The 13,686-nt window shown below is 40.1% G+C and overlaps 1 protein-coding gene across 5 annotated transcripts in view; it reads right to left on the bottom strand.

Moving 5' to 3' along the window:
• LOC134608562 (retinoblastoma-binding protein 5) overlaps positions 1 to 13,686 on the bottom strand; it is a 33,625-nt gene that overhangs the window by 15,867 nt on the left and 4,072 nt on the right. For all 5 annotated transcript variants that reach the window (XM_063451463.1, XM_063451473.1, XM_063451480.1 and 2 more), the window contains exons 5-11: positions 8,814 to 8,976; positions 8,385 to 8,494; positions 7,297 to 7,416; positions 7,055 to 7,208; positions 5,677 to 5,748; positions 2,371 to 2,488; positions 1,075 to 1,144 (exon numbers count right to left, since the gene is read on the bottom strand). In XM_063451463.1, coding sequence (XP_063307533.1) covers positions 1,075 to 1,144; positions 2,371 to 2,488; positions 5,677 to 5,748; positions 7,055 to 7,208; positions 7,297 to 7,416; positions 8,385 to 8,494; positions 8,814 to 8,976 — 807 coding nt within the window. The remainder of the gene's footprint in view (positions 1 to 1,074; positions 1,145 to 2,370; positions 2,489 to 5,676; positions 5,749 to 7,054; positions 7,209 to 7,296; positions 7,417 to 8,384; positions 8,495 to 8,813; positions 8,977 to 13,686) is intronic.

The following is a 13,686-nucleotide window of genomic DNA, read 5'->3' as shown; positions in this document are numbered from 1 at the left end:
GGCGGCAAACTCCGCCCCCATTTTTCTTTCTTTTAACCCATTAAGCATTGTTCTAGCCATAATCTGCTTCTATTTATTATTACACAAACACCACATGCATGTGCACTGCAGTGTCCTTGTTATCATCTTTGGGGTATTTAGCGGAGGTAGTAGTGATGTTTATGTTCTTTTTTCCCCCCACTACAAGTCAGTGCCAAGGAGAGACAACGGAGAGAAACAAAGGAGAGAATGCATACATATATGCTTGATTTGAAGTAAATGGAGAATAGTCTCCCAGTCATAAAATATATATATATATATATATATATTTTAAAAGTAATTGTGATGCAAAATGGTGTATGTGCCTTCCTTTGGTGAATGAAACTACTACCTTCAGGCCAAAATAGATGTTTAAGGGGAAAAAAAGTGTCTACAACTCAGCAATAGCTCCAACTAAAGTATAGTTATAACCTGGTAATTTTACAATGAATGTCACAATTTTGTTTTCATTTCACTGTTTGGTGTGTAGAGCCCCAAGATGTTACCAGTGCATTGTGCTAGCACAAAATCACTTATTACCCAAAGTTCACATCCTCAACTACCAACAAGCAATCCAATATCAGTCACTCATACACAGCAGCTCTCACAATGGATAGAGCATACACCACAGTGGTCACATCTATAGTTTTTACTTTTATACCAACAGATCAAAATTTATACAAGATCATGCCTCCCACCCATCCAGATTTCAGCGGAACTGTCCTGGTTTTCAGGTCCTGACTTTGATACTTGGTGTCCCGCTTTTGGGGACTTAATTGAACTTTTCCCAAAAAGCACAGCGTTTTCCCAAAAAGCACAGCGTGAGCACAGATGTGCAAGCGCTACGCAAGGTTTTAAGACTCCACAACGAGCACTGAAACAGTGCTCAGTGCATGCCCTGCTTGATTGGCAGGCAGCTAGGCATGCATTTATGCCTTACTGACCTACCAGTAATTAAGGTGGAACTAAACCCTATGAGTAAGGCCAGTGGAACAATTGCTTCCTGGTCCGTCCCTTTACCCCATCCCACCAGTGCAAGCATGCAAACAAAAATACCTGCTACAAAAGGCTGCTATAGGGTCCACACTGGTTACGTCAACCTCCTCATCTTCAGCAGCATCGCCCCCTGTAAAAAGAAGATACATTTATACTGTTTGTACTTTATTTGTAATGCAGCAGTCAGAGGGTGGGTTGCCCGAGGGGAGGAAATGGGAGCCAAGGAGATGTGTTGGATCCCTCTATTGGCTGTCTGTCATGGGCATGCTGTGTATGCTGGCAACAGATACCAAACATGCACAGAATTGACATCAAGCAGCTCAGAACACTTGTTCCGGGCTAATTAATGACTCCACCACAGTTACGACCCCTGAAACCAAGGGTTAAATTCTGTATGTGCAGCCTTTCTGAGCAAAACACTGCACATACAGACTCAAACACCATGACAACTTCAAATCAGTGTGGTCATGATGCTTAGAGTAACCCTTTTAAGACAAAGGGCTTTGTTTTATTTTTATAGTGAACTTCGTAATGCTCTATGGGAATCCCTCTTCTAGTACTTTACTCCCTCTTTGTTGGCACAGGTTCAGTTACAAAAAAGCATGTATGTACAAACACTGAATAAAATTGAGGAAGCATGTAAGCTAGATTCACAAATTGTTTACACAGGGCACTCAACTGGAGAGGATAAGACATGAAATGGCTCTGGAGTTTACAGAACATTTTTTTTTTTTTTTTTTTACAAAATCATTTCGAATTAATGTATATTTTTTATTATTAGTAGTGTTACATTAATTCCTTTAAATTACTGGGCCTCCTTTTTGAATTAAAAATATATATTTTTAAAAGTTAATAAAGTCACCTGTAATACAGATCCAGGACAGGCTCTTTAGTGGACCCTGATCTTCCTACTGTGCACCAAGCTATGTCCAACTAGATGTGTCTTATAAAGAGGTATTGAGGACACACAGCGCATGCACAGCAATCACCAACATCTAACATTCTAATGCTTCTCAAAGCAGCACTGAATCCAATGCATGAACACAGGATTCGTGTTCTTATACATTATATGCTGAATGCTAATTAGCTTCGATAACTGAATCAATATTCGAAGGAAAACCATAATGGCTGGCTGACTGCCACTAGTAACTGTGCAAACAATTTTTTTTTGTTTTCAAGGTTGCAGGTGGCAGCGTCTAAATTAAGTGATTTTGTTGCTTACACGGTCTTTAATGAATAACGAACACACAGATACAAACATGCAATTTTAATCTATATTGTTCCCTAAAAATGTCGACAACACCAGACATCTAATTTTGTCTGTAGCATGTGATCTTGAATACCAAGATTTATTACCCGTTTGTTCAGGTTCACTCTTATCCTCATCTTCAATGTCAAACTCAGACTCCCTCTCTTCATACTCAACATTCTCATCCAATTCCTTGAAGTCAGGGGCAAAGGCACTCCAGTTTTCCTTAAGTAAATGGCAGAATATACAGCCTGGGTCAATACGTGCATGGTGTGCAGAATAAATAAATAAAAAGGTAAGTCTTATTAGCCCCCAACTGACAGAAATCTACCAATGACGTGGGCATAATGGTTACTGACACAAGAAGAATTACTGTACTACAGACATGTTAGAGTTTTGGTTAGAGTAACCCTTGCTGTGATGTGCTGGTCCATCCACATCTCTCAAAAAATAAAAATGTAACAACTCACCATGATCTAAACTGAGAACAAGTTCTCCCTGCGGCCCAATCTTCCATGAGTGATATCTTAAAGGTATTGATCTTTAAGGTATCGATTGAAGCTTGGAAGATAGTATAAAATAACAATATCGCAACAGGTGGACTATCAGTGCTACGGAATATGTTGGCACTTTTTAAATGCTATTGACAACATTCTGATTACAAGTATTTCAGGAACCGGTGACTAGAGAAGAGAAAAATAAGTAGCAAGAGAGGGGAGAACGGACAACAGCTCAATTAGCCTGCCCGTCGGTGGGTCCCCACTGAGATCTAAAGCTGGTTTTATCTAAACTTGTGATTTTAAATATATTTGTTTTATAGAAATGTATTTTGTTTTATAGTATGTTAAATTGGACCTGTACCCACTACATCGGTCAAGGAATGGGATGTTTGGAAACCAGTCAACACAAGCAAATATCTCTAAACTAAAAAGGTGTCATACATTTATTTAATCTATAAATTAAAATGCATGTAAAGATACCAAGTGTCCAAGAGCCGTTTTTAATAATATTTTATTCATAGCTAAATTAGAATGATAAAAGATATTCCTCTAGGGAAAAAAATTTAAATCCTGCATTCGTTCAACTGCAAAGAAATAAATATCACCAAATTGCTTTAAAGGATAAAAGACAAGCATATTCATCCTGGAGTATTATGGGTGGATAGTAAAATATCAGTTAGAACCTACAGGACAAATGTCTTCCTAGTGACAGAGATTGGTCCATCTCCCATACATATATCAGGAATACAAGTTGTATTAGGAATCCAAAGGATTGTTTATCTTGGCATTTAGATCCAGGAAAAGATTACCTCAATGCTGAGGAAACCGGTATGTTCAATGTTAAAGGATCACTATAGGGTCAGGAACACAAATGTATTCCTGACCCTATAGGGTTAAAACCACCATCTAGCCCCCTGTCCCCCTCATGCCTCCCTAAATATAGTAAAATCTTACTTGTATTCAAGCCTGAAGCTGCTGGCTTTGTCCCTGTTTCCTTTTGACCTGCCCACTGCCTGCTGACATCAGCAGAAGTGGTAGCCTGATCCAATTACAATGCTTCCCCATAGGATTGGCTGAGACTGAAAGAGGCAGGACAGGGGCAGAGCCAGCACAATTCAAACACAGCCCTGGCCATTCAGCATCCCCTCATAGAGATGATAGAGATTAATAGATTCCAATGAGGAAAGTTCAGTGTCTGCATGCAGAGGGAGGAGACACTGAATGTTTACATGCATTTTAGGCAGCCATGACCCAGGAAGGATCTCTAACAGACATCTGAGGAGTGTCCAGTGAAGTTATCACTAGGCTGTAATGTAAACACTGCATTTTCTCTGAAAAGACCGTGTTTACAGCAAAAAGCCTGAAGGTAATGATTCTATTCACCAGAACAAATTCAATAAGCTGTAGTTGTTCTGGTGACTATAGTGTTCCTTTAAGATGTGGTACATACAACAAGAGAACGAAAAACAAAACAAGATAGGCTCCTTCATGACATATTGTGATTTTATTAGACTAAAAGTGGTTGCATTGCATGGAAAGCTATATATTCCTTCTGAGATGTCTCTAAATGAGGGGGTTATTATGAACAATGTCTTAATTCACAAAGGGGGTGTTACATATGTGTCATGAAAAAAAAATCAGTACTTCATACCAAGGTCATGTATAGAGCTATTACACTGGTAAAGTGGAAAGTTTGTACAGGTTGAAAGAAAGTCTGAAGTTATGTATTGAAGGAAGAATGAATAGGTGAATACAACTTATATGCAGGATAGCACACCTAAATTGATGATGAAATACCCTGCTAAAGTTAAATAAAGAGACCTAATTTAGACAACCATAACCACCGTCTCACTGAAAAAATAGCCACCACCTTAGGCTATTATGAAAAAATATGTGATGTGTAACTAAAGAACTTAATCAATAGTAGGAGCAGGACTGCTGTGGAAACAGAATCGAATAGGTATAATAGAAAACTTTCCAAGGATGCTTATAGCAGAAGGAATTTGATACAAATGCGATAATTGTATATTGCGATATATTGATAATTGTCCGACTATTTACCTCCCATGAAATAGGCAGGAAAGATCTGATAAAGCTGTAAATGATTATATAGTATTGGTCCTGTAACTTATGAGTAAGAAAACCAATACAAAATTGATAAATTATATATTATATCAAAGGTTTATATTATTGGACTTAGAGAGTTAATGTCCTTTCCGTTCAATCGGTCATATAGTGCAACAGACAGGGTACTTTCTATTGAATATTTATTTCAGATAGACACTGTCAGAATAAAACACACATTTAAAAAAAAAATGTATACTTAGAAAATGTCCCAATGAGAAGCAAATCTACCAGGTAACAGACTGAGGACCCAAAAGATGTTCTTATCTCACTCTCGTCGGCCAGATAGGAGTGACAATAAGCTGATACAATCTCTCAAAATTGGATACAATTATCGCATTTGTATCAAATTCCTACTGCTATAAGCATCCTTGGAAAGTTTTCTATTATACCTATTCGATTCTGTTTCCACTGCAGTCCTGATCCTACTATTGATTAAGTTATTTAGTTACATATCACATGTAGTGAAGGAAGGGCTCCGTGAAACAGGGAGTGCAGGCAGCAAAGTACACAAAATTATTAGGAGGAGAAAAAAAAAAAAAAAAACAAAAAAAAAAACTTTCAAACAATGGATATTTATGAGTATATTACAGCCCTGTTTCTACAGTAGAGACCAAAACCCTAAAAAAAAAATAGCATTTAAAAAAATAAAATCATGAAAACGTTTGGAAAATAAACAAACAAATGAAGTCATACATTGTAACAAGCAGATTAATGCGTATACCATTTCATCATGATTAGAGGGGTTTAAAAAAAAAAAAAAAAAAAGAAGCAAAATAAACATCTTACCACTTGATTCTGAGCCCATATAGAGACCACGCCACTGGAGATTGAAGCAATAATTGGCCGTACCGGGTGCCACTACAGGACAAAAACCAGAAAAAAACTGTAAAAAAACTACTGTAATCAGACTTTGTACCAGATCAGCAGAAAAGGTTAAGTGTGAGTTTAAAGAAGGATGAAGTAATAGACACAGTGAGATGAATTCTAAAGTTTGGAAACTGAACTTGATAAAAATTGAGGGTATAGTTACCCTTACAACACTGGTCAGTCACAATATTAAAACCACCTGCCTAATACCTTGTAAATCCCCCTTGTGCTGCCAAAACACCTCTGATACATTAAGGCATGGACTCCACAAGACCTCTGAATGTGTCCTGTTGGGTTCCATGTATCAGATTGGTTGTTCCAGCACACCCCACAGATGCTCAATTGGATTGAGATCTGGGGAATTGGGAGGCCAAAGCAACACTTTGAACTCTTTATCATATTCCTCCATCCATTTCTGAACAATTTTTGCAGGGTGCCACTATGCATTGTCTTGTTGAAAAATACCACTGCCATGAAGGGTTGTACGTGGTCTGCAACAATCTCGAGGTAGGTAGTATGTGTCAAAGCAAAAGCCACATGAATACCAGGAGTCAAGGCTTCCCAGAGCATAACACTGCCTCTGCCAGCCAATCTTCCCACAGTGCACCATGCAGCCATTTCTTTCCATATAAATGATGCACACGCAACCAGCCATCCACCTGATCTAAAAGAAAATCAAAGCAGGTAACCTTCATCTATTGGTCCATGGTCCAGTTCTGACGCTTTTAAGGCCATTTTGACGATGGACAGGGGTCATCATGAGCACTGTAAATGGTCTGCCGCACCATACGCAGCAAACTTTGATGCACTGCGTGTTCTGACATCTTTTTATCAGCATTACGTTTTTCAGCAATTTGAGCTACAGTAGCTCTTCTATGTAATCGGGTCAGAAAGCGCTCTCCATGTGCATCAGTAAGCCTTGGGTGCCCATGACCCTGACACCAGTTCACAATTTGTCCTTCCTTGCACCATTTTTGGTAGTTGCTATCCACTGCATACCAGGAACACCCAATAAGACCTGCTGATTTGGACATGCTCTGACTCAGTCATCAAGCCATCACTAGCGGCCTTTGTCAAAGTCAATTACATCTTTTCGCTTGCCCATTTATCCTGCTTCCAACACATGAAATTCATGAACTGACTGTTTACATACTGCCTAATATGTTCCACCCATTGACAAGTGCTACTGTAACTATATAATCAATGTTATTTCTTACACCTGTCAGTTGTTTTAATGTTGTTGCTGATCAGTGTAGTTATAAGATATGGAAAAAGAAAAATTCTCAAGGTAACTCACAGCCACATCTAACAGAAGTTCCCCACGCGTCCCATGCAGAATTTTCACTAGGTTTCCAATGCTTTTCTCCCAGATATAAAGGGCGTGCTGTCGCGCTGAGCCTGCCACAATGTACTCACCATCCCCAGAAAAACAGCACTTTTTCCAGGGAGTCCTGACAAAAAAAACAGCAAAATTAATGTACAAAGTATGCATAATAAACACAGACACCAATGCACATTATTCAGTAACCATGACAATACCTGTTGACCAAATCCTGCAGTTTCTGCATAGGCTCTGGTTCACCATCCCTGCCGCAGGTCAGTATTTCCCGACCATCATATACTCGAATAATTCGGTCTGCTGTGTTTATCAAGAAACAACTGTATGGACATAAAGTGACATAATTTATACATTATGTCTGCATACCTACATATCTAATAATTTTAATAAGAAAGTAGGCATTTTATTCAAAGCATTTACTGTACCTGGTCAAGAGCATGGGATACAAATTGTTTCAAATCATTCAGAAATACTAACAAGGCTTCTTAACAATAAGGGAACGCAACAATAAAGTTGATAAATGTAGGACAAAATTGCATATCGACAACTTGTAAAATTTAATATGAAAATATAGCTTGAAAAATGATAGAAGAAAATGGTAGGAAGGCTCCATTAAAAAGTGAGAAATATTATACTACCATGAGGCTAGGGTGTAAAAATGACTCTATAATATTGTCCTACTAGTACATAGTTTAGAAGAAATCTCTAAGGTTACAAATATAAATAAATAAATATATATATATATATATATATATATATATATATATATATATATATATATATATATATATATATATTCAAATATTATATTTTTCTCTATAAAAACATGGACTATGTTTAGCTTCATCATAAAAACCTTGTAAAAATTGACGGTCTACATGAGGAAGTGCATCTAACTGCTGACAATCTGACAGCCATTAGAGGCATGTTTATCGCCAAACAGCAAGTACAGGGTTATGCACACCAAAACCACTTCATTAAGATGAATTCCTTAAATATCTCCAAAACAACCCAAAAATAAAATTAGGTTTACCGATGTATGGTAAGTGTCTACACTCTGAAAATCATATATTAATTAACAATACAGCAGACGGCTTTGATTTTCCATTTCGGCATTAACACTGACACTAAACACAATCTAAATGCTTGTTAAAAAAAAAAAAAAAATTGCCACTTAAAGTCAAAGCCACAGAGCCATGGTTTTAATAGACTGAATTACACGAATGTGTAATGACAGGAAGAGGGTAAAGTTTTATTTATTCTAAATGTTACATTACTCCTTGCTCACCTCCCTTTCCGGGCAAACTCTATAGATTTGATAGCCGTTGTGTTGCTGGTCCCTGTTGTAACTCTAAAAGATGCCACCAGGTCTTGTGAATTTGTCTTTAGCACCAAGATCTGTGAAAATTCAAGCACAAAAGAACAAGGAATTATTGCTCTGAACAGTTACAATCTGTAGAGCATCAATCATTAAAGGAGCACTTCAAGAACCACTAGGCTTAGCTCAATGCAGGGAGATCCCAAGGCACAAGATGAGACAACTGGTAGATGGGGGACGCCAGGTAAGCTCTCAAACCAATAAACAGCAGCAAGATGTCATAGTTATGGTGTTTGTGTTCCTTTAAACATAGGTATTAATATAGACAATTCCTGCTAATGAAATTTAGTATATGAAAACCCGAAACTAATTAACCCAAAGAATAAAATATCCACTTACTTTGCCTTTTGCATTCCCAGTGTAGATATATTCTCCACGTCGGTCAAATGATGCTACAACATTAAGGTCAGAATCATCATCCACAGGTAAAACTACATGACTGGAGTCAGATAGACTTAACATAACTGGAGCAGATTTCATTGGACACACCAAAACTCTGTTCCTGTGATTGAAGCAAAAACAAATGAAAAGGTATGAGAACAAGCAAAAACGCAATAGCTTGCGGTCCGATTCATCACCGTTCAGTTTTCAAACACATTTTGCTCACATGTGCCATTACAGAGAGAATCTTGGCATGTCACACATCAGACTTGTCCCACTATCAAGGGTTGCCAAGACCAAACATAGAGAGATAAAGCAATCCCAGACAATTGTTTTGGCCTTCTCTGATCCTTGTTAGTGAGTTGCTGCTGATACCTCCATAGGCACCCTGAGCACTGGGTCTATGTCTGGATTACCGTTTTATAAATAGATACCTTTTACAGACCGTAAGCAACATACACTGAAACACAATACAAACAGAAAATATGAAAGCAAGCGAAAAATAAATAGCTTTGGTTAATCTCAAAATGTTTTTTTGTTCACATATGCCATTACAGAGCGAACCTGAGCCTGTTGCATATTAGACCTCTCCCAAATGGAAAGATGGACATCTATGTATAGCATCACTATGAGAATAGCATATTATAGTACAGAAGCATGTGGAATCTGATCACTTAAGGGGGAAGAGTACTAAATAATGTAAACCTTGTTTATATGCATTATAAAGAGAATGCATTGAAATTATTTAAAAAATAAAAAGTTGCCTCTTCAAAGTTCACAATCCTACCAACAACTAAACAGCATCTGGGTTATTTGCTGAACTGAGAATTCATAGGGACTTTCAACGTTAAAGCAGCACTGTCACTAAAATTCCAACCCAGTCAAGAATCATACAGAGACAAGGTAGGGACTGACTTTCTTTGACTCACGGCGAAGTTACAGAGTCAATTCCTGTAGCTGTCATCAGTAACAGCTTAGAGAATTTTTACAGTTTTACTATTTTGATCTTAAATTGTTAAATAGCAGACAGACTCCTTCCTCACCCGGAAGAGGCCTACCAATCAGGAGCCACTCAATTATTTTCATCTATGATCTGATTTTATCCCATAAGCCCCTGTCATTGCAGCAATACTTAATGTTTCTGCTACCTAAAGAGAAAGCATTACCTCTCTGGAAATCACACCATTAAATAAAACAATGAAAATCACAGACAAATTGTGTTAACCATTGTTTTCTTTTAAATGTACATTAAAATTTTAGCAAACTTACTATCCAAACCCCATACCCCCTATTCAGGGCACAAAACAAACTACTCGCCAAGATCGCCTTAGCCACGCGTCGCACAATCGCCGAGCAATGGGGCAACAAACACATTCCCACCCTAGACACAACCATCAAGAAAATAGAGGAAGCCAGGGAGATGGACAATCTATCGGCCCTACTCCACGACACAACCCACCACCACAACAAAATATGGGACCCCTGGGTCATATATAAACTAACCCACCCTTAAATCCTCCCAATTCCGGAAGACAATCGCCCCGATCCCGTCCCCCACGACCCCTCCAAGATATCACTGCTCAGATCTTCCCTAACCCCCACACGCCTTCGCCAGACCATTAAGATTAGCCCCACTCCAAACTAAAACCTCAACCCCCCCCCCCCACACAGCTGCCGACTCTCAATTGGAAACAACGGCAACACGACCCCCCCCCCCACAACACCGACCCCTCACCACCCGAAACCTACAAAGGGCGAACACCCCCACCCCCCTAACTCCCACCACGAAACCCACACCCCCCCAAGCACGCTCCTGACCCGAAGCGCCCACCACAGAGCACTGACTTAGACAGATCAAGGCCTATCCACTGAACCAACCCCGAACCACGACGTGAGGAACGGGCCTCATGGAGACCACAGAGACCTACGAACGTAAGCGCAACCCCCCCCCCCCGCCTTCCAACCACCCTACCCGTCCCTGTAACCCCTCCTAGACGTACAAGGTACTAGTCCATATACACGGCCACTGACTTACAGCCCACCTCCTGAACATTCCGGAGAACAACAGCCAACGTCTCCGCGAAAGACTATCGCTAATGACATCCGATACACCAACCACAACTATCTCAGTCTCCTTATCCCCAAGCCTGAAATGCCAAACCGTAACTCACCTGAATATAAGGATTGTACTTGTACCCCTCCCCTTTTTTATTCTGTATCCTGCATTAACAGTTGAAAACTTTGAAAATAAAGAATTTTGAGAAAAAAATAAATTTTTTAGCAAACTGACATTGCAATTCAGTCCAGGCACTGACAGGTCAGACAAACAGGCTTATTCACTCATTAGAATTGTTGGAAAGTCAAAGTGAATTTGGATTTTAATACCAAATGAGCAAAATGTTAAAAAAAAATCTCCAAAGTTATTTATGCTTCCAGTCAGTGTTAATTTTGTAAGCTAACAATTTTAGTCAGATTTTTGTCGACTAAAACTAGACTAAAATTAAAACAATTCGGGGGGCGGAGCTTGACCGCCAAGTCGACCAGACGTGCAGGGAAAGAGCTCCTGGCGGGCAAGCAAAATAATAAGAAATATCAACGGCTATACAGCCCGATAACACCCCAGGGTGTACCACCCACCTCGGGGGTACACGGAGGAATCGGGAGACACCCGTTGGAAGCCTGTTGGGGCACATAGACCGAGGAGCAATCTGAGGCCTGCGGGAGCTGAAGCCGGAGAGAGGCGGCCGCTCTCTCTGACGCCGGAATCCCCAGCAATCACACTTAATTTAACCCCCCCCCCCCAGGACCGGTGGGGGTCATCCCGGTCCCCGCAAGACAAGCGGGCAAACGGCGGCAACAAGCGAGCAGGCGTACATACGCGGAAGAGGCGCGAATCAGTCAGAGTGTGTCCAAGATGGCCGCTCACCATAAACTACAGAGTGGAGCCAGGAGCAACCGCTCACAGCCTTCCTCCTTAGAGGCCCTCGACCGGCTCTGCTCAGCCTTCTACAAGCTGCTGCGCAGCAGGGGTTTCCACAGCCTCTCAGCAGCCCGGGCGATAGCCTCGTGGATCCGGCCGGCGACCCGCAGACGTCACCATGCTAATCTACTGCAGGCATTCCAAGCGCCCACTCGAGTGAGCATCGGCAAGCGTACAGGCGAGAGCCGGACTGCGCCAAACCGGGCACACGTACCCACAAAAGCAGAAAAGAAAACGCAGGACAACCCCAAAACCCCGGCAGCATACCAGGGACCGACAGCGACACCACCAGCGACAAAATCCACCTACAGCCAGCCGGGGAGTGGGCACCGAAGGGGCAATGGCCCCACAGCGTCAGCACGGACACCACCATCCCGCCGAACGAGCCTGCCACACAGGATAAAAACAGATGGTGCTACAGACCAAGCTTCAAGGTTTGGGGCCTTATTGGGGACTTTGGGGCTCTCACTTATTCTCTGCCGAGATGGTGTGGGTTAAACTGAACTCGAACTACACAGCTTTGAAAACGACAGGATAACTCAGCCTGCATATCTGAGCGTTTTCTTGTTGTTTTGAGAGACCCCAGCAGTTTCTAATCTAATTTTACCTTACCTAGCTCTTGCTAAAGAAATCTGTTCCAGCCCAGTTATCATAAGTTAAGTTACATGCCAGCAATTGTTATGTAATTTAATTTCAATATTATCATTATGTAGACAAACAGAAATTTAAAAGGCTTATATGCCCTATATGCTATGCTAAGTCTATGTTTTTGTTTCTCTGTCAGGCATTTATTTCTACAGCATGCATTGCCTTATATCGGCGGTTTAGACAGTTAGCTGCCTGCATATGTAAGAACATGTCTTTTCCAACGTGCCTTATCTTCTCACAGCCTCTCTCCTTTATTCTTATGAGCTAAATTGTGCACTGGCTGCTTACAAGCGTAATCACATCTAGAACAGTTCAGAAAGTCTATCCTATTATGTGTTTCCACACTAGCTCTGCCATTAGTTCTAACATACACTCTAGACTTAAACTATTTGGCTTGTTTAGTATATTCCTGCTTGAAATTTTAACCTTGTGACACCTAGTAGCTTGTTATTTTTACATGATATGTAAAAAAAAAAAAAAAGTGCTTTGTCCATCTACCCCCCCACTGTAACTAATGTCTTGAAACTTGCATATGGAATGCCGTTGGGGTACCATATGTATACCTGTGACTAATATACGCACTGCAAAAATAAAGAATTTAAAAAAAAAAAAAAAAATTAAAACAATTTAGATGAGTAAAACAGCTTTTTAGTCAAAAGACTAAAGACAATATTTATTTATTTATTTTTTACATTTGCCGCCACAATTAACACTGGCAAGTAAGACAAATGAGGGAGGAAGGAGAAGAAATAAGACACATCGGGTGCTGGGGGGATGCAAAGAGGCACGAGGGGCAAAAGAGACAGATAGAGGCTTTCTTAAACCCATTAGATTTGACTTGTGTCGACTAAAACTTACTGGAGATTTAGTCGACTAAAACTAAACCAATTCAGATGACTAAAATACAACTAAAACAGCTTTTTAGTCAAAAGACTATGACTAAAACTAAATTAAAATGTGCAGCCAAAATTAACACGGCTTCCAGTATGCCTAATTCGGCTATAAATTTGAAATTCATCCTTTATGAATTGGATCCCTCTCTACCCACTGGCATGCTGCCTACCTGGTAGAGAGGATAAAGCAGATAACGATGATCGATACGTTACCAAGCGGAGTGCACTCAGTACCAGGATAGAGCAGTGTGGATTTATACATTTCATTTTATATTCAAACCTCACAAAACCATATATGAGTTACATATAG

Source organism: Pelobates fuscus, chromosome 1, assembly GCF_036172605.1.
Source record: "Pelobates fuscus isolate aPelFus1 chromosome 1, aPelFus1.pri, whole genome shotgun sequence".
Taxonomy (NCBI): domain Eukaryota; kingdom Metazoa; phylum Chordata; class Amphibia; order Anura; family Pelobatidae; genus Pelobates; species Pelobates fuscus.
This window is presented reverse-complemented; position numbering and strand designations above follow the sequence as displayed.